A 25951-nucleotide genomic window follows, 5' to 3' on the forward strand; every position below is an offset into this window, starting at 1 on the left:
CTTTTTTTATAGATAGATACTTTATTCATCCCCGTAGGGAAAATCACACTTCCAGCAGTCTACCCTGTTGTTTATTAACAGATTAACATGATGCCCTAGGGGTGCTTGTAGCGGAGTGGATGAAGTCACACGCGAGACCAAAAGTTTGACATCCCTGCGGCAGATGGAAATCTTTTTCTTTGTGTCCAGGGATACACCACCTCGTGTTAGCGAGTCCGTCTCCTCTCCGATTCCCGTAGGCTTTCGTGTCTCTGTATAGCGGTGCTGAAGCCGGATAGCTCCGGGTGGCTACACGTTAGCGTCCAGGGTGCTAAACGTGAGCCACGTTTCCGCGAAACACAGCAACTGAGCTCCCCGTGCGCTTCGATGTTTTCCACCAGCACTCGTTGGTCTTATTTGGTAGTGAGTTCACATTTACCATGATAACGGATGGTACCGAAGGCTTATAACAGACATGGGGACTTGAGACTTAGTGACTTGGACTCGAGTCGACTCGAGTCGCTGTTTCTATGACTTGTGACTTGACTTGGACTTGGCAATCTAAGACTCGGGACTTGACTTGTGACTTGACTTGCCCAAGAAAAAAAATACTTGGGACTTACTTGGGACTTGAAGGTGAAGACTTGAGACTTACTTGAGACTTGCACATGTGTGACTTGGTCCCATGTCTGGCTTATAACGCCGCTAGCCGCTTAGCTAGCTCCGGCTCTTCTCTCACCACAGGCCCCCTCATCACGCCGGCACGAGAATTCTTCAGGGCAGGGAGTTGATTCCTCGAATAAACGCATTTTTGTGCGTTAAAACCCATGTCCATAGGATAGAAAGTCATCCAAAGTGTAGTTGTCAAACGGGAAGAAAAACACCGAAGATAGGAGCACACAATAAAACAATAAATCACAAAAAGTGAGAGATAACAGGGGAGCTGCTGGAAAGGCAGCTGCTCGATGGCGGCGCCGCTTTGATCTTTGATAGCTCAGTTTGAACAAATTTATTGACACTAATAACAGCAAACAAATGATGTGAGGTTTGAACAACCCTTCTCGACAATCTTAACAGCAATCAAGCATATTCACAATTTCGTTATGTAACATCTTTGTTAGTGTCAATAGATCCGTCCAGGCCAAAGTCGATTGTTTTTTGGTCTGAACAAATCCACCGACACCAACAGCCGCAAACAAACACGACAATCTCAACATCAAACAAGCATATTCACAATTTTGTTATGTGACGTGACAATATGACGTTTTAACATTTTTTTCTGACATTTCCAACATCAATTAAACAATTTCATATTATCTTTTACCAGTAGTTAACCAACATGTAAAGGGCAATACTATTGTGCAAGGGCATAGCTCTGCCATCCCACCCTCCCAAGCAGCATCCTCCAGTCCTCTGTGTGGGTCCTCTCCCTTCTTACTTCTACTTTACACAACCAGGCCGTTGATGCCGGGACCTCCACAGTGTAGCTCCGGTTCCCCCCACCCGGGTGGGCGCAGACGATTCTTCTTTATGGTTGCGTCCTAGGCCCGCCGCTCGCAGGATGTATGGTATCTGCAGCCATTTGGAGCACAGCCACGGGGGGGATCTGCCTGCACCTCCATACCAGCAGGTTTCTGGAGGTCCAGATGGCGTCCTTGATGGCGGCGAGAGTGAGCCAGTCCCTGGCAAAGTCGTTCCGTGACCTCCTCGACCGACTCACCCCGTAAAGCACGTACTGTGCACCTGCTGGCAAGTCCGGGAATTTTCCTAGGTGGTCGGCCATTGTCCACAGGTCCTCGGCAGCGCTGCACTCACAAAAAAGGTGCCTCACCGACTCCTGGGCGCCACAGCCAGGTCGAGGGCATGTCGAAGTCGCTGACATTCCTCGGTGGTGCATTACGGCTCTGACTGGGAGAACCTCATGAGCCACCATCCATGACAAGTCTCGTAATCTGTTTGGGAGGGCAGGATGATTCACGTTGCTCCAAACCGTTGTAGGTTCGCCAAACGCAAGCCCCCTTACGGGACTTACTGTTGCTCGCGCTTGCACAATAGCAACAAGGGCCCTGTGGTTTGTAAAGTGTGACCTTCTTGTGTTTCCAGATGAAATTTCTTTAAAAAGTCCCGAATAAAGAGATGTGTTGGTGGCAAGTTAAAGGAAACTGGAATCAAATGATTGTTTGGTACAAGCTTTAGCTTCCGCAAGTACGAGCCCATCCAGAACCGGGTCATAGCTTGACCCCTCGGGTTGTTGGGTGGGCCCATAGCGTTTTGGAAGTGGAGGGAGACATATTTGCTTCCCAGGAAAAGCTGGAGGTCAGGCACTCCATTCCCCCCTTTTTCCTTTTTCTTTTTCATTGTATCTCTTTTTATCCTTTCCCACTTTGAGCCCCAGATAAAGTGAAATATGGCTCGGTCCAGTTGTAACAGCACATTTCTTTTGGGCATAAAAATCAAACTGATTGATAAAAGCAGTGGGAGGATGATCGCTTTGATGATTAGGACCTTCCCCTCTATTGTCAATTTTCTTAGTGTCCAAAAAACAAGTCTTCGCTTAACTTTCCTTGTCACATCGTCCCAGTTGGTCTCGCCTCCTCCATCTGCATTGAATTTTATCCCTAGAATTTTCTGGTCTGTCTTTAACACCGTCAGTGGGAGTCCTGCATTTTCTGTCTCTGTCCACGGTCCATAAAACTTCACTTGTGATTTTTCTCTATTTAACCTCGACCCAGACACCCTCCCAAACAGGTCAGTTAAGTCAAGGGCTCCTCTAACGGATACGAGGTCAGTACATAAAATATTAAAATCATCCATGTACAAAACACACTTGGTAATTTGTCCCCCACTTCCTGGGATATTGATCCCCACAGTACTCCCCTTTATGATGAGTTGAGGGTTGTTTATTAAAATGGCCACCCCATCGTTACGGTTTTCATTCGAGCCACCCCATAATGACGGATATGGCCAAATCTCTTCCCACTGTTTATAATTTTTTAGAAAGGGGATGCAGCATTCTTGTAGTAAAAACACATCCGTTCTGATAGTTTTTAAGAACGATAAAACGCTCTGAGCCTTAACCTTTGATCTCACACTTCTCACATTGATAGTAGAGAATGTAATGTTCATAAGTGTTGTTAAAGTATTTAAACTACTTAGACAAAACCGGGGGATCCGAGTCCATTCTTTGGTGGTCATCGAGAGTGTCACCTTTGTCAGACTCACCACTTAAGAGCAGTACCTCATTTGGAGACTCACCGGGGAAAACTCTGGAATTCTCTGACTCTGTCTGTGGTTCCAGGTCTTCCCCTTTTTTCTGGGTTAGGGGGTGAGCCAGAGGACCTATCGAGGGGTCTCTTACTTCCCTGCCCACAAAGGGTCAGTTTTTTTCCCTCCCCGACTTCCTCTGGCTCAACTTCATACAGTTCCCTTGTGGGCTTTTTCATCGGCAATCGGCTTTCTTCTAAATGTCTTCTCTTTGTTTCCGGTGTTTTCACCACCCCCAATTTTGTCCTACTTTTACCCCTCTTTCCAGTGCCCGTATGGGTTTTTGGAGAGTCATTCGCCTTTTCGATTTGTTTGTCTTTTTCAAATCCCGATAGTGGCGTAGCAAACAATTTTGCTATTTTGGACTCTCTTCCAGGCCCTTCCTGATTAATATGTGCTTTTGGAGTGGCAGTTGCCTTTTCTATTTGTTTGTCTTGTCTAAATTCAGGTATTGTATGAAAAATCGAATTAGAATTTCCAGGTCCTTCCTGACTCAAATTTGATTCTTTGGTCTCTCCTCCAGGGGTTTTGGGAGGGACATCTGTATTTTCAATTTGTTTGTCTTGTCCATTTTCTTTGTGCATTTCTTGTTCATCTTCATTGGGTAGTTCCATAACTTTATTCATTTCCTGTACATCTTCATTGGGTATTTCCATAACTTTATTCATTTCTTGTTCATTTTCATTTGGTATTTCTATAACTTTATTCATTTCATTGTCTTTGTTATCTTTATTAATTTAATTGTCTTTGTTGCATTTATTCATTTCATTATCTATGTTGTCTAAAATCATTTCATTGTCTTTGTTAACTGCCTTCCTAGCTTTCATCTTGTTAGCAAACGATTTCGGGCAGTTCCTATAGAGGTGGTTCGTTTCTCCACAGAGATTGCATTTTCTGCTATTGGTACATTCCTCAAAGGAATGTCCAATTGTCCTGCACTTTCCACAAAAAAATCGATCACATACCTCAGCCAGATGCCCATGCTCACCACATTTGCGACAGAGTTTCGGTTGTCCTTGATAGTGGATAAAGCCACGGTTTTCCCCCAGGACCATCATTGACGGGAGGTGTTTCAGTCCCTGAAAGCCCTGAGGATCTTGCCATTGCTGGATGGGTATCCTCCAGGCACAAGTCCAAACGTTTTTCTCATCCCTCACCTTCATATTCTGGCCTTTTATCGAGCAATATCTACTCAACCAATAACAGATGTCATCAGCATTCACCACTTCATTAAACATTCTGACAATGACTATCTTGCTAGCATTATCAGTCAGCTTCTCCACTGTAAATTCTGAAAACTGGGGCCTCACCCCCTCAAAGCGATCCCAAAACTCTTGAAAAAGAGCCGCCGTTACAAAACTTACATCAAAGCCCTTGCCAGAAGGCAAGCTTACTGTATGACGCAATGTAACTCCTCCGGTTTAAACTTCAGAAGTTTTTCAATAAACTTGCTCATAAACAAGTCTTGATATTCCTACATCTTTGAACAAGAATTGTACGCAGTTATGTCTCCGCCCGCCGGCATGGCAGGACTCGGCTGCTTTACTTCTAGCTCACGGGATAAAAAAATCCAGTTAGACCTTACGAAGAACTGTTGTCAACTGTGCACAGATAAACTACAAACATATCTTAGGAAAATACAATAAAAGAAACTGTAAAACTGTAGAAATACTACAAAATCAAAGTACAGTAATACAACAAAAATATTTACGAAATACTCCAAAAAGACCAGACAAATACAACTAGAGTAATACTACAAAAATACGGGCCAGTTACGCACCCAGCAAACATTCTTTTCTTCACATTAGCATTCAAAGTGACATCACTGAGTTGTGTTATTAACCCCAGAGTTGGGCTTATTTGCAGATCAATGTTGAAACTAATAGGCATTCTATGTAGGACAGCCAAATGGCTTGGCTGTGGTACTACCAGTGGCAAAAATGCTACGGCACTAAAAAATTCACTTTGGAATTAACTCTTTACGTGTCTAGGCCCCAACAACAGAGAGCCTTTCTCCAGAGGTCACCTCCACGATTTCCTCCTTCTCAACGTGGACCGCAGCCAAAACGTCCAGTACGACCAGAAGCGCTTCACCTGCCACGACGTGGACTTCACCCTGCGGCTGCACAGCGCCGGGCTCCTCGTCTGCCGCTTTAACAACTTCAGCGTCATGAAGAAACAGATCGCCATCGGCGGCTACAGGACCTTCATCATCAAAACCAAGGCAACTGAAAAATTTATCTTTTGGGAGTGGTTTTCAGTGACTAACGAGAGTGAATTTGTGGCCAGATGACGGACGTGCCCACTTCGGTGACGCCGTCTCAGTACGTGTGCGCCCCCGACAGCAAGCACCTTTTTCTGGCCACTCCAGCTCAGCTTCTCCTGGAGAAATATCTTCAGCACACCAGCCACAAGCTCTTCCCTCTCAGCACCAAGAACTATGAGCATCCAGTCCTGTCTGTGGATTGTTACATCAACCTGGGCCCTGAGGTAAACACACCAAAACAGATTGTGATTGTGATGGTCAAGTTGCTGATTTACACTTAAGGTCAAAAAGAAAGCTTTTTGTACTATTCCGTACATCCCCCATGACTGATATTTATTCATGCATCATTTCTTCTTTCACTTATGAATACTTTACTCTCTTTTTTCCTTCCTTACCCCTATACATTTCTCACTTTGAACACTAGAATTACCACAGACAAGCCGTTTGGCTTTCCTACATAGAATGCCCAAAAGACAACCAACTGACTGGATTAGTTTCAGCATTGATCTGCAAATAAGGCCAACTCTGGTGTGAACAACACAACTCAGCTATGACCATTCGCATGCTAATGTGAAGAAAAGAATGTTTGGTGGTACGGTAACAAGCCCGTTTTTTTTGTAGTATTACTCTAGTCGTATTTTTGTGGTATTTTTGTAGTATTTATTTGGTATTTTTGTAGTATTTCTGCAGTCTGAGTTTTGTAGTATTTCTGTAGTATTTTTATAGTATTATTGTACTTTTATTTTGTAGTATTTCTACAGTGGGTTTTTTTGGTCGTATTTCCATTGGCTATTTTTTGCAGTATTTTTGTACCATTACAGTAGTTGCACTTTTGTAGTATTATATTCCTGCGGTGTGTTATATCTTCTCCCTCCAAGTCACAAGAGTGGACTTCAGCCAGGATCATTTTCAAACTCTCTTTAGTGTTGTTGTGCTTTGGCATCTTCACTTCTTATTTGAGTGAGTTATTGAACAAGGGCCCCGTCCTCAAGCTCGTTATGCATCCATCAACACCGCACCCACCACAGTCCATTTGAACAACCCCACCTGGCCGCATTTACAGAATAATGGTGACAAGCTGAGCCGTTGAATTGTTGGTTTTAAATAACACAGCCTTTGGGCTGCCCGCTGGTCATTCTGGAGGGTTAAGAAAATTCCTGAGACTTCAAGCATTAAATGAACCTACTTTTTTGTCTTACTTTGTTCTTACGTTTCCTCCGTGCTCCCTTTTTTAGACCTTCAGTTTCCTTCACGTAAACTTGTTTTTTGCCCTCCTTTGTTTACCAGTTCCAGTCCTCCTTGACCTCTTTTCATTTCTTTTCTTCAGGGCGTCCTTCAATATGTATTTCATTTTTATTTCAGACCTGATTTTGTCGTTTTTCTTCTGATAACCTCCTTCCATTGCATACATTACAATAGGGGTTATAAACCTTGAAGAGGAGAGCTATCTTTTGTTCCTGATTGTTGCGAAGGGCTACCGTTTTAATATACATTTGTAAAGTTAAAACATATGTTATTACTATGTTGTTACCATGTTATTACGTTGTTGTAATTATCAGAAGCATAAATAATAAAACATCATGTCAGTTAGAAATCAAATTTGCTACAAAAACACAATGATCCATCTCTGGTGAACTGCTTTCGGAACGTGCACGTAGGGTACAAAGGTGTTCTTAGGGGACTACCAGGGTACCATATTGGAGACCCTTTCACTAAAACCTACTTTTTCTATTCTTCTTTTGTTCCTACCATCTCTCTGTTGTATATTCCTTCCAATCACATCTCTATCCTTTTTGCCTAAACTTGCTTTCCTATCAACCTGCTCCCTGATTTGGGTGGGATCTTCCTTAATTCTTTCTGCCTTCTTTGTTTTTGTCCTAACTTCATTCGTTAGATCAGGGGTGTCCAAACTTTTCAGAAAGCGGGCCAGATTTGGTCAACCGAAAATGTGTGAGGGCCAACTATTTAGCCCGGCATCCTTGGAACAATATTTGATACATTCACCCTCCGTGAAACGTTTGCAGTGCTTGGCGATCAGCGACGCGACCTTTTGGCTTGCCTTTGTAGTATTTTCATTTGCCTCCCCTGGTCTTGTGAAAAAGTGCTGTTGTGGCCTTAAAACAGCTTCCAGTATCTTCACCTTTTCTCAGCGTTCGCTTCCAGTTAGCTTTTTGTAGTCAGCTTGTTTCGTCTGATTGTGCCTTTTGATATACCGTAGAGTTCGGACTATAAGCCGCGACTTTTTCACAAGTTTTCCATCCTGCAGTTTATGCAATGATGCTGCTAATTTATGGATTTTTTTTTCTAACGGCCGCCAGGGGCGCCCGAGCAGTAAAGGTAAGAGTGAGACAGGCGTAATATATGTGTCAAGTTTGTTGTAACTTTGCACTTTGTGCATAAATACAACCAGTATGAACAGGCCCTCATCATGGAAAAGGTGTCAATTGAAAGGGGAGGGCTAACTTCCATTTTGAGAATAATTTTCTCGTCAGTTTATTTGTGAACGGAAGTAATGTGGCGAAATGAACAGATTACAAGAAGCAACGTCCAACAAGGCATAAAATGTTTAGACGGGTTTCTCTTTATTTTTCGGCATTATCGTGTCCTTTGGCGAAAATATTTTACACGGTTGGATTCTATGGATTGTCCTTGATGTAACAAAGTTACCGGGTTTGGTTTATGATCAGGTGCGCTCTACTGTCTTAATTTTATTTACATTCTCTTGGCACATTAGGCAGTGAAAAAAAAATGCTCAAATTTTCACTTTTCCTGGAAGCAGCAGCCCTCACAGTCAACTTCCCTTTTTTATAAACTGTCGCCATGTCGGAAATTGAGTGGGCTAAAATTCTCACAGAAAGCCGAATTGAAATTTTTGTTTTCATTTATTTCAAGGGGAATTACAAATTTATTTCATACTGCGGTCAACACTATTGGCAGGACGGACTTTGGTCATGCCTGACTTAGATCCTTCGACATCAGTCCTGATTTAGCTTCTTTTCACTCTTGTAACTTACCTACCTCATAGCATGTGTTCTTTCTCTGCTTTATTTTTGTAGAGGGTGAAATGTTTTACTTTTTTTATGTGTTCCTGGATAAACATTTTGGGTGTAGACCTTCATGTACAGTAAAGCAATTGTGTTGACAGACAATTATTATTTTGTTGTGTAATTAAATACTGTATTCATTATATTAATAGATAACTTTATTGATTAAAAATATACATATATACTGTATACATATATATATATATATATATATATATATATATATATATATATATATATATATATATATATATATATATATATACATATAACGTTTAGTGTTATTGCAGTTTCTGAAACGTGGTTCAGTGAGGGAAGGGGTGTAAATTTTGAATTAAATAATTATAATCTGAACTATGTAAATAGAACTAACAAAATAGGAGGTGGAGTAGCTATATATGTGCACAAAAGATTAAAATCGAAAATATTACAAAACATGTCATTTGTCATTGACGATTTACTTAAATGTATTACAATAGAAATTATAAATGAAAAAAGGAAAAATATCATAGTCAGTTGTGTGTATAGAACACCGGGCTCAAATCTGGAAACCTTCACAAACTGGGCTGAAAAAACATATTCAACAATAAGCGCCAAAACACTATTCATTTGTGGAGATTTCAACATCGATCTAATGAATCCAAACAACCATAAAAACATTGATGACTATATTAATATGATGTACAGTATGAGTTTGTACCCAACTATATTAAGGCCTAGTAGACTCACTTCACACAGTGCAACACTCATTGACAATATATTTACAAATAATATGGAATTTACAAATGTCAGCGGGTTACTGGTTTGTGATATTTCTGATCACCTACCAGTATTTACAGTATATGATGAAAAGGTTACTAGACAAGAATCAATTAAGGATTATGTTTACAAACGAGTTAGAACTGAAGCGACTATTATATCACTGTATGATGACTTAGTTAAACAAAACTGGAATGCTATATATGGTACAGATGATGTGGATGGTGCGTTTGACATATTTTTGGAAATATTCACCAACAAGTACAACAAAAATTGCCCAATGAGACAAATTAATATTAAGAATAAATCTGTAAATCATCCATGGATAACTAAGGGTTTACATAATGCTTGTAAGAAAAAAAACTACTTATATAGAAAATTTATTAAACTAAGAACTAAGGAAGCCGAAACCCGGTATAAAACGTATAAAAACAAATTGACAGGAATATTAAGAGCAAGCAAGAAATTATACTATACCAATTTATTACATCATAACAAAAGTAATATCAAAGGTATTTGGGATATATTAAATAGTATAATAAAAGGAAAGAATGTAAGCAATGCATATCCAAACTATTTTATTGATAAGAACAGTGAAAATTATAATTTAAATCAAGTTGTGGAGAATTTCAATAGTTATTTTGTAAATGTTGGACCAGAGCTCGCTGCAAATATCCCAGAGTGCAGTGGTAAACAATTTGAGTCACTAATAAAAATGAACTCCAAGACCATGTTTTTATCCGGGGTTACGGAATCAGAAATCTTAGACGTGGTTAACAACTGTAAAAACAAAACGTCTATGGATTGTTTTGACATCGATATGGTACTAATTAAGCAAATTATAAACAGCATTGTGAAACCATTGACCTACATCTGTAATCTATCATTTCTAACAGGCACATTTCCAAATCAAATGAAAATAGCAAAAGTTATACCAATATACAAAAATGGGAACAAGCACATTTTTACAAACTATAGACCGGTATCTCTGCTTCCTCAGTTCTCTAAAATATTAGAGAGACTTTACAATAATAGACTGGAACAATTTGTAGATAAACATAAATTGATTAATGAAAGTCAATATGGTTTTAGAGCAAACAGATCAGCAACAATGGCAATTATTGATGCAGTAGAAGAAATCACCCACAGTATAGAAAAGAAGAGATACGCAGTCGGGGTATTTATTGACTTAAAAAAAGCATTTGATACCATTAATCATAATATACTATTAAAAAAACTGGAAAGATATGGCATCAGGGGAGTGGCTTTGAAATGGATTCAAAGTTATTTGACGGGGAGGAAGCAATATGTAAAATTGGGAGAGTTTTCATCTGAATATTTGGACATCTGTTGGGGAGTACCACAGGGTTCTCTCCTGGGACCAAAGCTATTTAATTTATATATTAACGATATTTTTAATGTTTCAAAACTATTGAAAATAGTAGTATTTGCAGATGACACTAACATTTTCTATTCAAATGATAACTATATGGATTTGGTAACCTGTATTAATCGTGAACTAATTAACCTAAAAGTATGGATGGATATAAATAAATTATCTTTAAATTTAAATAAAACCAAAGTAATATTCTTTGGTAATCGTAAGGCAAATCAAAATTTAGAAGTAAAAATGGATGGTGTCACAATAGACATTGTATCAGAAATTAAGTTTTTAGGGGTCATAATAGACAATAAACTAAGTTGGAAAACACACATCAGACACATACAAACAAAGGTATCTAAAAGCATTTCAATAATTAATAAAACCAAAGTTCTTTTACATTATAATGCATTGTATTTATTATATTGTTCTCTCGTTCAGCCATATTTAACATATGGTGCAGAAGTCTGGGGAAATAATTACAAAAGTTCACTACAGCCCCTTTTTATCCTTCAAAAACGTGCAATAAGAACCATACACAGGGTAGGATATCGGGATCATACCAATATTTTATTCATGCAGTCCAATTTATTGAAACTGGATGATTTAATAAAATTTTTCACTTCACAACTGTTATTTAAAGTCAACAAAAACATAGTGCCAGAAAACATACAAAGATTATTCACTCGGAAAGAGGGAAATTATAACTTGAGGGGCTGTGGTGAATTCATAATCCCAAAGGTGAGAACCACCAGGAGAAGTATGTGTGTGTCTGTGTGTGGAGTCAGACTTTGGAATAATTTGCAAAATGAAATCAAACAATGTCCAAATATCCATGTGTTCAAATTTAAATACAAAAAAGCATTACTGGCGAAATACAGAGATGAAGAAAATGGGATATGAGGGAGACTGGAAATACTGCACTTCAAACCATGGCTAACTTGTTGTTATTGTGCTATTATCACATCAGAACTGTTATAAACATTGTGTTCATTTTTATTGATATTATCACTGGTGCCGCAGTGACATTATGCGCATTATGATGTTGAGGGATGGGTATTGCGAAGATTAGTGTATAAAATATGTGATTATTGTAACTTATAATTATTGATATCTGACCTATGTAATAAGTATATCCATGAGATTTTGTTGTATTGTACACAAGAGGGAGCTATCTATAAAATGTATTTAATAGGGAAGATAAAGGGGTAGGAAAAATAAGCATCTGCTTCTGACTACCCCTTTTCGAACATTTTGTGGGACATTATTTCGTTGTTGACTCATTGTTTTTGTCCTGTTTTTATTTTTATGTTCGAAATAAAATTTTCATTCATTCATTCATTCATTCATATATATATATATATATATATATATACATATATATATATATATATATATATATATATATATATATATATATATATATATATATAAAGGATTGAGCGATCAGGACTACCAGGCAAGTTCAAGACTTGGTTGTTCCAGTACGGTCTGCTACCAAGACTGTTGTGGCTGCTAACGATCTATGAAATCTCTATGACGGCGGTCGAAGGAATTGAGAGGAGGGCAAATAAACATCTCCGCAGGTGGCTTGGGATTCCACCAAGCTTCACATCATTACGGCTTTACATCAGGTCGGGGCAGCTGCAGTTTCCCCTGTCTTCGGTAGTGGAAGAGTTCAAGGTGGCCAAGTGTAGGGCTGTCATGATGCTCAAAGATTCCAGCGACGAGATGGTTAGGGGCGCGGGCGTGATTACAAGATCGGGGCGTGAATGGGCCGCAGACAGCCAAGTGCAGAAGGCAGGCTGAGGTTGAAAGATGTCATCGGAAATGCATGCATAGGGTGTCAGGGACTAGGGTCTACTCATTTCCAGCAGTGGTCAAAAGCTGATCTAAGGCAGAGGAGAGACATGGTGTAGGCAGAGGTCTGTCAACTGGAGAAGGAAGGCAGGTGGTCCAGGGCGGTGGGGTTTGGAGTCCAAGGAGCCTGGACGAAGTGGGACCTACCAAAGCGAAGGACCACCTGGCCAGAACTCTGGAGGTTGGAACCGTTCCGGATCTCCTTCTTGCTCCGGTCAGTGTACGACACCCTTCCAACACCAACCGATCTGTACAGGTGGGGGTTGAGGGAGGACCCAATGTGCAGGCTATGTGGTGGGATAGGGCGCATATTCTGGCAGGATGCCAGAATGCTCTAAGCCAGGGCAGATAGCGCCAGTGCCATGACAAGGTCCTCGGTGCACTGGCTTACATCTTGGAGCAGGAAAGGCAGAAGAAACACCAACCTCAACCCAGTCCAATATATTCCATCCAGTTCGTCAGGGAAGGGGAGAAACCAGCATCCTCCAAGAAGACCAAAAAGAGTCTCCTGCAAACAGCACCAGCGTGGGAGATGAGGGTAGCCCTGGGAAGGAGATTACACTTTCCCCAGGTAGTCCAAACTTCCTTGAGGCCAGACATCGTGATTTGGTCAGAAGAGGCTCAAAAAATCATCCTGATTGAGCTAATTGTACCGTGGGAAGAAGCATGCAGCGAAGCCCATGAAAGGAAAAATGCCAAATATCAAGAACTGGTCCAACAGTGCGGAGACAAGGGATGGCAGACCTGGCTATTCCCAGTGGAGGTTGGGTGCAGGGGCTTCCCAGCACAGTCTGTATGGGACACATTAACAGCTCTGGGAATAAGTGGAAGAGAGAGGAAGGCCGCTGCCAAAAGGGTGGGGGAAGCCGCAGAGAGAGCCTCTTGCTGGCTCTGGAGTAGGAGAGAGGAGTTTAGCTTGGAGCCAGGAGAAGATGGGCAGTGACTGGCCATCATTGCCAGCCCGCCAACTCGAGGACACCACCTGACGACATCTTCTCCTGGTTGAAGGCTACAGTCACAGTTTGAGTGACTGCAGAAGTTGCACTGATTAGAAGTGCATGTAATAGTATTTATGTATATATATATATATATATATATATATATATATATCCAAATCTTAATCAATCTATGTAAATCATTTTTTCCAATCCATCCTCCAAATCGAAACTACTTTATTAATCCCAATTTGTGTGTGCCTGTGTGCATATGTGTGTGTTAGAGGTAAGATCTTGGGCCTGGGCTTAAACCCGCCCCGAACTTTGAGCTTAAAATGTCAATCATTACTACTCAGCATGCTTTTTCTTTTACTCAAATCATTATTTAGATAAAGAAAATGCTTACCAGACTATCAATGAAAGTCTTAACTACTAAATCTAAATCTGTCATGAACCAGAACAGACTCTCGGATCCAATAGCGTTAGTTTCAGAGTTTTTATTAGAAAGGATCGTTGGAGCAGGCTTGGGACGTCGGCGCTTGTTGGTCGAAAGCCTCTTCGGGCGGAACGGCAGCTCCGTGACGGAAGACGTAAGGTGCAGCGTAGCGGGTAAATCGATGGCCGGGGCGGGAGAGTAGGTCGCAAAACCTGTAACGGAAATAGGTCAAACAACGAGAGGCAGGCATGAATCAGGCAAGGGAAGTCGTGGGTACCTTGTAATCTGGAGTCACACTCAGAGATACGAGGAGTACACTCGAACGTCCATCCCTGGACGCTGACAGCTTAAGTGGGGAACACCATCCAATCAGGAAGTGCGCTCCAGCGCGCCAAACGATTACCCCAGGTGGCTCCACTTAGGCAATCACGACAAAATCAATATTCCTCCTGTGTTGGGGTAAAAGACGCGTCTCTTCCTTCAACTTCCCCCACGTCAGACGTAGTTTCTGCTTCTTGTCAATAGCTTACAAGCTTAAATAAAATTCTTTTTGCTCTTTGGCCTAATAGTTCACTATTTACATCTTCTAATCTGCAGAATTGGATTTTCTTCTCAGTACCATTTAGTTCAGTTTCATTTTCGTTTGCTGCACGTCGCAGAGATGCGCACTTCTGCGCCAAATTGTTCGTTTTGGAGCCGCGCTTGTAGTGCACACTTAATTTGAGGGACACGGCCCCTCGTAAACCCCAAGCTGCATAGTTCAGCCAAAACGCACAGTTCGGAGCTGAAGTAAGCATGGCCGGAGTAAAGCTTCGTGTTTACTATGGCGGCAAATTAATGCTTCAGGTTTATTTCTGACTCCTTTATTAAATCAAGTTGATCCGTCGGGTTTGGGCGGGTTCGGGTTTATATATCCGCGACCCTGGTCGGGTCAGCCGATCTTACTTCTAGTGCATGTATCTGTGAGTGTATGTGTGTGTGTTTGTATGTGAGTTATAGGCTCCGAAACAGCTGAACCGATTTTGGGGAAACTACTCAGTTGTACTCTAGGCCTCCGCGGGTGTCTTTAGCTAGGCTTCGTGTCAAGGCACCGCTGATAAATACCAACAAAACCATTAATTTCTACATTGGTGTGGTCTGCTTTCGTGGGGTCTCTAACACCCTCTGACAGCCAAATTGGGTAATGAAACCCGTGGTTCCTGTGTTTTTACACACTAATTGTTCCAAAACTGGATAGAGGGATAGAGAAAAGGGGAGAATAGAGACGAAGTGAGAGAGGTGAAGCGAGGGATTGATAGTCACTTTATGTTGTTTTACTGTTGACTTTTCCATCCATCCATTTTCTGCACAGCTTATCCTCAGTAGGGTCTCTAGATGAGGAATATATTTCTCATCTGAAATGAGAAATGATCTGGTTAAGACAAGAAACTTTGTGGTTAAGACAAGAAAATTTGTGGTTCACCTAACCAGAAGGTTTTCTCACCCTTACCACAAACTTTTCAGGAAGTTACTTGTCCTAATAAATTTACCTGTTGAAACAAAAAGCCTTTTTCATTGTTTGCACCCTGCACAAACATAACAAGAACATTTTATTGGAAAAGATATTTTATTGGTTTTTCTTTTTTCAACTCCTTAAGTTCTTGCAGGGTAAATTTAAATCGAACTTCAGATAAGCATATTTAGCTGGCCGCCAAAGGAAAGATTTGAAGAAGATCATTATTTTTTTCGTATTTTCTTTACTTCTTGTGTTCATAAAACCAAGTATGGAAAAAAACTTGATCTTGCTGTCCGAGATTAAACTTTGACGTTTGTGGTCAGTTTACTTTGTGGTCTGGACTAAAAAGCCATAATAGCAAAATATTCTATTTATTTTTTGAATGAGAGAACCATAACATCAGCAAAACCCCCAAACCCGCTCTACAGACCAAAGTACATTTTTCAGCAGATTTTATTTTTCTGTGTGACTTTAGATTATTTTATATTATTTCTGAAACAATATAATAATGCCAGAACCTGTGTCACAAATATACCACTTTACTCCCTACCACAGTTACTTAAGATCATTGAGGCTCATTTAGACCTTCATTTTTTTTTTGTAAAAATTTGTTTCAAAACCAGGTGCAAGCAGAGTTCTTTCTTGAATATGTCACAAAAAAACTGCAAACAAAAAAATTCATGGATATATTTACCTCCTGCGCAGTGGCAGCATGTGTGAGAAGGGAGCGTGCTGTGTTGCATAGCTCTATCCAACCCTACCACTCACCCAATCAAGTGCTTCTGTGTGCTTGGCTTTTGTTTGTGGGTAATTACAGTTTGTCATGTGGGTATTTATCATAAAGTGTCTCAACAATGAACAAACATTGTTTAATGAGCTTCCATAAAAAATGATTCTTTAGCAATGTACAGCCAAAACAGGGTCTGTTGGTTTGACACCTTGACTGTAAACTATAGGTAAAACTGCCATTACAGGGAGTGCAGAATTATTAGGCAAGTTGTATTTTTGAGGATTAATTTTATTATTGAACAACAACCATGTTCTTAATGAACCCAAAAGTCTCATTAATATCAAAGCTGAATATTTTGGAAGTTGGAGTGGGGCTTTTTTAGTTTTAGCTATTTTAGGAGGATATCTGTGTGTGCAGGTGACTATTACTGTGCATAATTATTAGGCAACTTAACAAAAAACAAATGTATACCCATTTCAATTATTTATTTTCATCAGGGAAACCAATATAACAGCTCAACATTCACAAATATACATTTCTGACTTTCAAAAACAAAACAAAAAGAAATCAGTGACCAATATAGCCACCTTTCTTTGCAAGGACACTCAAAAGCCTGCCATCCATGGATTCTGTCAGTGCTTTGATCTGTTCACGATCAACATTGCGTGCAGCAGCAACCACAGCCTCCCAGACACTGTTCAGAGAGGTGTACTGTTTTCCCTCCTTGTAAATCTCACATTTGATGAGGGACCACAGGTTCTCTATGGGGTTCAGATCAGGTGAACAAGGAGGCCATGTCATTAGTTTTTCTTCTTTTAGACCCTTTCTTGCCAGCCACGCTGTGGAGTACTTGGATGCGTGTGATGGAGCGTTGTCCTGCATGAAAATCATGTTTTTCTTGAAGGATGCGGACTTCTTCTGTACCACTGCTTGAAGAAGGTGTCTTCCAGAAACTGGCAGTAGGACTGGGAGTTGAGCTTGAGTCCATCCTCAACCCAAAAAGGCCCCACAAGCTCATCTTTGATGATACCAGCCCATACCAGTACCCCACCTCCACCTTGCTGGCGTCTGAGGCGGACTGGAGCTCTCTGCCCTTTACCGATCCAGCCACGGGCCCATCCATCTGGCCCATCAAGACTCACTCTCATTTCATCAGTCCATAAAACCTTAGAAAAATCCGTCTTGAGATTTTTCTTGGCCCAGTCTTGACGTTTCAGCTTGTGTGTCTTGTTCAGTGGTGGTCGTTTTTCAGCCTTTCTTACCTTGGCCATGTCTCTGAGTATTGCACACCTTGTGCTTTTGGGCACTCCAGTGATGTTGCAGCTCTGAAATATGGCAAAACTGGTGGCAAGTGGCATCTTGGCAGCTGTACGCTTGACTTTTCTCAGTTCACGGGCAGTTATTTTGCGCCTTGGTTTTTCTACACGCTTCTTGCGACCCTGTTGACTATTTTGAATGTAACGCTTGATTGTTCGATGATCACGCTTCAGAAGCTTGGCAATTTTAAGAGTGCTGCATCCCTCTGCAAGATATCTCACTATTTTTGACTTTTCAGAGCCTGTCAAGTCCCTCTTCTGACCCATTTTGCCAAAGGAAAGGAAGTTGCCTTATAATTATGCACACCTGATATAGGGTGTTGATGTCATTAGACCACACCCCTTCTCATTACAGAGATGCACATCACCTGATATGCTTAATTGGTAGTAGGCTTTCGAGCCTATACAGCTTGGAGTAAGACAACATGCATAAAGAGGATGATGTGGTCAAAATACTCATTTGCCTAATAATTCTGCACTCCCTGTAATATATTACACTGGACGGTTCAGTAAAACAGCATTGCTCAGGCTATTCACGCACCAAACCTACCACTGAACTTACTAGAAAAAGTACTCCTTTACCACGAGCCGCATGTACTCATGAAAAGAGCCAAACAGAGCTCACGAGCCATGGGTCTCCGACACCTGCTTAGCATGGATTTTAAGTGACGTGACACTTTTGCCTTTGTCTCTCAGGTGACGGTGTGTTTCGTGAGTTCAAGACCTCACTCTGTCAACATCTGCACCACAGGTCTGCTCTTCAGCGGCCTTCTTCTCTGTTTCGCTGATGCCTTTGTCACACCCAGCTTCCTAAAGAAGTTCAGCTTCCTCAAAGGTACACCTGCTAGCCACTTGACAGACAAAAAACAGTGGTACCTCTTCTTACGTGCTTTATTAATTCCAGGTTTGTGCTCGCAGCCTAGATTGCTCATGTAAAGCGTGCATTTTCCTGAAATGAAATGCTTGAAAACTAACTGGTCTGCTCCCGTCCTCCCAAAATCAATTGAACCCTAAATAGCTATAAGACACATCTTCCTGATTACTAAAAGCACATTAGAATAGTGATTAAACATATTAAAAAAATACAGTAATAATATAAATAAGATTATATTAACGAAACAAAATGCAAGTTTATTATAAATGCAATAACGAAGTGTGCGTGTGGTGCTGAGGATTGGAGATATTGCAAAGTGAAAAGACAGATCACATACTTGTCAACTTAAACGTTTTTTCCCGTATTCGTTTTTTATCATTTTGCATTGCGTACGCTAGATTGCAGTTTTTAAATGGGGGAAAAAACAATTTTTAAAAAGACTAATCTCATCTTGCCCGATTCAGCTCTAATCACGATTGTATCTTGTCACTGGCAGCAGACGATAACATCATCGTAGATTGCTAATATTGTCTCTGTATTTTATGTAGTCCGTCTAGCTGTGAGTAAATAGGTGCATATTTTGTTAGTAAACTTTATTATCACTTAAACAAGGAGAATTTGCTCTCATTAATAAGGGGAGCAATAGGCGGAGGTTAACCGCATCTCTTTGTCATCATGATAGAGAATAAGCATTGTTTCCCCTTCAAATTATTTAACCAACTTGACGTAACTTGTAAAATATGCTTTGTTATTGCTACTAGTTTTTGTTGATCTAAACCTAACCCTGAAGCTCCATGTTAGCCTGGCTACATTTTTTCTGTTAAAGCAGAGTTTAATCAAATTCTCGGCTTTTACAAATATCTGTTCATATACACCAGGGGTCAGCAACCTTTTCGGTGTGGAGTGCCACTTTCAAATTTCCTTGTAAATCAGTGTGCCATGATTAATGACTCGCACAACATTTTTTTTATATCCAACTGAGCTGTCATTTTACACTAGTCCAAATATACAACATGGATAGACATTGAAATCGTATTACTGACCTATTTATCTAGCACTATTCTTGTTCATCAGTAAACTAAGAAGTGAATGTGAGCAACGCGTGGAAAGGCCCGTAGACATTCATGAATTCAACTTTTGACCACAAGAATCAACCATTTTTCATCAACAATGAACTACAATCAAAAAACAAGTGATATGGACAGCTACCATACTATTCACCAATGAAATCTTATTGCAGAAAATATCAAATTGGAACACACACGCACGCTTTCTGCCAGCTCCTCCTCTTGACGTTCAACACTTCTGGCTGACATGGGGATGTTATTTATTCTTGTTTTTGATTGTCTATTTGTTAGGCAAGCCACCAAACAAAACCTCCAAGCTCGAAAAGAACACTTCTTTAATATATTCGCATTAAGTAAAAGATTTTCCGTGCTTTGCTATGCGGTGAGCAATGGTTTTCAGGGTCTGTGTTTGTTTGCCGTACCTGGACACAGCGTGTTTTAATATCTCCATTTTGTCAGACTTATCCTTTAATTCATGTTCATGTTTCGTGTCGTAAATGGCGTTTAACACTTGATGTGCGAGATAGATAGATAGATAGATAGATCGAAACTTTATTCATCCCCGAAGGGAAATTCACATTTCCAGCAGCATCCCTGAGCTGAGAACAGTACAATAATAAAGCCAAAAGAATACAATATACAAATACCCAGTGTGACATACAACAACGACATACAACACTCTCGAGGCATAATGCACAAACAGCACGGGCTTTTTTTGCACAAAGCCCCGGTCCACGCTGGCTGAAAAGAACGACATTTTTTCGCTGGAGGAGCCGTCATGATTCATCCATTTATCGCGCGCGCGCCTGTGTTTCGTTGGCTGGATTAAAACACAGATCTCTCTTCCTCTCCTCGGCGCCACGCAGACACACGCTCACAAACGGAGGAGGGGCGCAACCGTAAAGCCTCTAAACAACACGGCGCACAACTGAAAATGTCTAAATTCCAGGTGAATGTGCTTAAAAAAAATCATTATTATTTTGCCGTGCGCTCGCGTGCCACTCCTGGCACGGGTGTCATAGGTTGCCGACCCCTGATATACACTAACAAGTTGGGTGTCATTGATCTGACATGTCATTTGGCTTGAATCCGTAGGGAACCGAGTTACTGCTCCCACACCCTTCTGTTCCATTATGTGGACCAGCTGCGGGTGAAGATATTCTAAGCTCCAAAAGTTAACATTACTATGACTGGAGCCTTTTGGACAACAGCTAACAATCACGTATGATTACCAAAGTACAAAAACTAGCTCATAACAGGCCACTGAATTCCCACGGAACAAAGTGACATGAAGTGCAATGCAGCCAAGAGCTATTGTTAGCTAACAACAGCCTGACGTTAGAGATGTTAACGGTGTAAATAACTTTATATTTCTCTCCAGCAAAGTCTCAATATGTTGCCTCAAATACTATGTTGACTTACCTTAGAAAAGATGTAAACATCCCTATGAACGTTATACACGTTGAGTTGTCGTTGTAGCCGACTCAATTTAAATGTGGCTTAGGAGAGGGTAAAAAATACACCCCATCGATCAGCCTCTCTGAAAACCTCGTATCAGATTTGCATGTACCCCATTCACACCTTTAGACCATTTTAAAGTTTAAAATGTAATAAAAACACGAAAAAAACGAACGGAAACTGACTAACTGCAATGCAATTGAATGGACTTTTTTAGTGTATTGGGTTGGCGGTGCACACTGTGATTGGCTCACTGCATTTGAGTGCGAGGCTTTGTCTAAGGTCAATTACAGTGGTCCTGAAGTCAGACCAGTTGGGAAGCTATGGTTTAACACCCCTGCTGTGATTTAAATCATCTTGAGAGTTATTTCTCTTCTCCGTAGGTGCGACTCTTTGTGTGATCAGTGCAGATCGCAGCTCTTTGAGGCAGACTGTGGGCAGGCTTGAGCTAGAAGAGGAATGGCGCTTCCGACTTAGTGACGAATTCCAGACGGCCAACGCCAAGGAGGACCGACCACTTTTCTTCCTGACAGGAAAACATATATGATGCGTGACATAAATGTTCACTAAAAAAATGTTTACATGCGCTCTGAATGGAAAACTTCCATTTTGAATTTCTTTGAGAAACACACCACTATGTAATTTCTCAATGTGTTAGCAGGGTACTTGGTTTTGCAATGAAGTGGTGAGTTTTTGTACCAAATGTCATGCACAAAAAAAAGGTTGGACAATGATGAATGTAATGTAGTGCTTCACATGTTTTGTGCACTTTCCTACACGATGTGTGAAAGAAGATGATGCAGGTACAATTGTGTGCAATGTCTCAAGGCAATTTTCTAAGGCAGGCATGTCAAACTCAGTTTGGCTCTGAGGCCGCAATCCAGCCTTTGTGTTCTCGGGCTGGCTGGTTCAGTGAAAGGATGTTATCTTAAGATTTTTAGCTTGCTGTGGTTTTTCAGTATTATGTTTTATTATTCCGCCGTCTTTCGTAGCCTACCCTACATATAGTCAGGGATGGCAAGAGATAATTTCTAAGTATAACACATTTATTCTCAAACAATAGGAATAAAATGATTTACATGTTTTGCATTGAATGTGTTATCTGGTTTATTTTAATTGGTTTGTTAATGCATTTTTACACCTGACCCAACTCACATTGCTATACAAACTCAACACTGCCCTCTGATGGAAATGACTTGGTGATTCACTCCTATTTTTAACATACTGGATTTAGAAATTCATGGCAGGTTGGATTAAATCTTCCAACAGGCGAGATCAATCCCATTGACCCTTTGTTTGACATGCCCTTTTCTAGAGACTTTTAAACTGTTGACACAATCATTCATTTATGAGGGTAGCCCATTTTTGGCAAAAAAATCTTTTGTAGTCACTATACCATAGAACTTTGATGTTGAGATGTACATGTATATGCATGTAAATTATTTTATTATTATTTTGGAGTACTTATCCACTGCATGTGCAGTAGGTGTGGTCTCTGTCAGGATGTAGAATTTCTCATGCCTCCATTGATGTTTTTTGTATTGTGAATTGCATGTCACAATGTACAGCTTTGAATGTTTTCATTTGTATAAATGTACAGATATTTTTACCGCCTAATCCATTTATTATGTCGTAACTGCTTTGTGGAGTGTTAGACTCCCATACCTGTCAACCTGTATGTTTTTGCGGTACAAAGTACGTTTATTATGCATTTTAAGACGTGTACAACGTACGAGAAAATCTGTACGGAAAAACGCAAATTTGTCAATTATGGGTACCATCCGGTATACACCGACTATCACCAAACGGCAAATCAATAAAGTCAAACGAGTTTGCCGCAGTATCCTCTATCTCGGTATCGTTTTTTTCATTGCAAACGAAGCGAGCGCTTTGATGTAGTGAAAGGAAGTCCGTCTCTTTTTAGAGAACCGGCTTTTTCGGCTCAACTCATTAAAGAGATCCGGCTCTCAAACGGCTCACTTCCTTTGATGCATTATATTAAGAATTATGATATTGTATAAAGAAGTTAAGAAAAAAGGAATTATAAAAGGAGAAAATGAAAAAAAAACAGGTTTGTGGTTATCCCTTTAATCAGCATATTACCAACAATAATTGAATGCAGAAAATGAATTAATAATTTGAATAAGAAAATTCTACTTAATTATATTTGCATGTATTTTTTCCTTCTACAGTGAACGTCCAAGCTACTTCATTTTTGAACTTTTTTATAATAAACCTCATTCATGTCGAGCAACTCAGGATCTCACAACAAAATGTTAATTGACAATATATATGATATAACGAAACGCATGTACAATATAACATGTTAAACTACATAAATAAACAGGTCTGAAAAAAAAATATGGTGTAAGATGATTTTATAAGGGAAAATACGACAGTTTGTAAGGGCATGGAGCCCTGAAGGTTGACAGGTATGGACTCCATAATGCTAATTTTTGCATATTGTGGGCAATGCTATGGGATGCATAATTAATCAATATAGGACCTTTCTATCCATTTAACGTGAAAGTGAGTATAAATATCACCATATGTTATTGAAGCTAAGAATTGAGCTGAAGCGTGTGCATTCGAAGAAGACACACTATGAAAGCCCGAAGGACACTACTTAGCAAAATTCAAGCTAACAATAGCGGCCAGCGGCGAACCCTAGCCTTCAGCTAATTGGCTAACGTCAATACGAAAGTATTTGTAAACCAATAAATATCCTGAAAAGTACTGTATAAGAACATTCGGTGTACAATTAGACAATAAAACCCCTCTTTTATCCCCACCCAACAACCCGGAAAACACGTAATATGCAGACACAAAATTGTTAAAATACCGTAAAAACTGTAAAGTTGGCTGTTTTTGGTTGTGTATTTCTCAGACTTCCATGCTATGAAATTAACCTGTTTTTGTCACGGTCGCCATGACGACCAGTATGCCACGCCCCGAACTCAAGCTGAAGCAGATCAGCTGATTGCTGTTCTGCTATTTAAGGCTGGATTTTGGGTTTGGCGGGTGCTGGTTCATTACTCTTATACACAATCCCGGTCTGTTATGCTTGTCCTGTTTTAGTCTGTTATGCCTTGTCATGTTTTAGTCTGTTATGCCTTGTCCTGTTGAGTTCGTGCCGGAGGAACTCTGTATTGTTCTGTTTTGCCTCGGAGTATTGGGCGACTTTTATTTTATTAAATAAAACCTATGGATCGTCAACGCATTTGAGTTCTCCCTTCATGCCTCCTGCCTCCGTTCTGGTCCGGTCACCTTCCACGCCACCACGTCTCGTGACAGAATGAACCAGCCAACAAATAGAACTCAGCGAACGATCCCAGCGCGACTTGGGGAGAGCTGGAGAGCGCAGTTCGGCAGGCGCCTACTGAGTTGGCCTTCCCTGCCCGTTCGAACCACGGCCCCGCCCGTCGTGGCCCTTGCTGTGCCTCGAATGGGGTCCCGGGAAGAATTGACGCCTGCCTGTTCAACTCTCATGCCTGCCTGCCCGACTCCCGTGCCGATTGCCTGCTATTCCGTCTTCCCTGCGTGCCAGCCCGACTCCGACTCTGCTGCCCGTCGGGCCGACTCCGACTCCGCTGCCCGTCGGGCCGACTCCGACTCCGCTGCCCGTCGGGCCGACTCCGCTGCCTGCCAGTCCGACTCCGCTCCTCCTGTTTTGTCTGTTCTGATTTTGACTCTCTCATGTCTTGTCTGTTCTGATTTTGACTCTCTTATGTCTTGTCTGTTCTGATTTTGACTCTCTTATGTCTTGTCTGTTCTGATTTTGACTCTCTCATGTCTTGTCTGTTTTGATTTTGACCCTCTCATGTCTTGCCTGTTCTGATTCCGCCTGTCCTGTCTGAATCGCCACTCTGAACCCGAACCCCCTGAGTCTGACTCTTCTGAACCCGAACCCCCAGAGTGCGACTCTTCTGAACCCGAACCCCCAGAGTGCGACTCTTCTGAACCCGAACCCCCAGAGTGCGACTCTTCTGCATCGGCCTGACCTGAGTGCGACTCTTCTGCATCGGCCTGACCTGAGTGCGACTCTTCTGCATCGGCCTGACCTGAGTGCGACTCTTCTGCATCGGCCTGACCTGAGTGCGACTCTTCTGCATCGGCCTGTCCTGAGTGCGACTCTTCTGCATCGGCCTGTCCTGAGTGCGACTCTTCTGCATCGGCCTGTCCTGAGTGCGACTCTTCTGCATCGGCCTGTCCTGAGTGCGACTCTTCTGCATCGGCCTGTCCTGAGTGCGACTCTTCTGTAGAGGCCTGTCCTGAGTGCGACTCTTCTGTAGAGGCCTGTCCTGAGTGCGACTCTTCTGTAGAGGCCTGTCCTGTTTATCTGTTCTGATTTTGCCTGTCCTGTTTATCTGTCCTGTTCTCGTCGGTTCTGCCTGTCTGTCATCCCCTGTCCAGTTGGCCACCAGACCCCCCCTGCCGAGCGCCGACTCCGATCCGCCCGACGCAGATGGCGCCTGCCTCTCCCCGTTCCTGCGTGTTCGGAGGTGGGAGCAGGGTTGCCCCAATCGCGATCGTCAACATTCCGGGGCGCGAGGTAGTAATTTTTTCTTTTTTGGGACCTCGGGAGCTGTCCCTTAAGAGGGGGGCTCTGTCACGGTCGCCATGACGACCAGTATGCCACGCCCCGAACTCAAGCTGAAGCAGATCAGCTGATTGCTGTTCTGCTATTTAAGGCTGGATTTTGGGTTTGGCGGGTGCTGGTTCATTACTCTTATACACAATCCCGGTCTGTTATGCTTGTCCTGTTTTAGTCTGTTATGCCTTGTCATGTTTTAGTCTGTTATGCCTTGTCCTGTTGAGTTCGTGCCGGAGGAACTCTGTATTGTTCTGTTTTGCCTCGGAGTATTGGGCGACTTTTATTTTATTAAATAAAACCTATGGATCGTCAACGCATTTGAGTTCTCCCTTCATGCCTCCTGCCTCCGTTCTGGTCCGGTCACCTTCCACGCCACCACGTCTCGTGACAGTTTTTATATTCCTAAATGTAAAAACAATCACACACACACATAGTCACGTTTCAAAGATCAGTCTAATTCCGTTATTTGTAAATACGTTTTTCAATCTTATTT

At 41.4% G+C, this 25951-nt stretch overlaps 1 protein-coding gene across 1 annotated transcript in view; it reads left to right on the top strand.

Moving 5' to 3' along the window:
- The window catches only part of greb1 (growth regulating estrogen receptor binding 1), a 79722-nt gene extending 55638 nt beyond the window's left edge, over window positions 1-24084 (top strand). Inside the window, exons 32-35 of the mRNA XM_088334776.1 lie at window positions 5235-5467; window positions 5533-5733; window positions 18162-18300; window positions 21248-24084. Of these exons, the coding sequence (XP_088190902.1) occupies window positions 5235-5467; window positions 5533-5733; window positions 18162-18300; window positions 21248-21411 (737 nt within the window). The 3' untranslated portion in view covers window positions 21412-24084. The remainder of the gene's footprint in view (window positions 1-5234; window positions 5468-5532; window positions 5734-18161; window positions 18301-21247) is intronic.
- The last annotated feature ends 1867 nt before the right edge of the window (window positions 24085-25951 follow it).

The sequence above is a fragment of the Urocampus carinirostris genome, chromosome 4, assembly GCF_059441175.1.
Source record: "Urocampus carinirostris isolate Australia breed hairy pipefish chromosome 4, RoL_Ucar_1.0, whole genome shotgun sequence".
NCBI lineage: Eukaryota > Metazoa > Chordata > Actinopteri > Syngnathiformes > Syngnathidae > Urocampus > Urocampus carinirostris.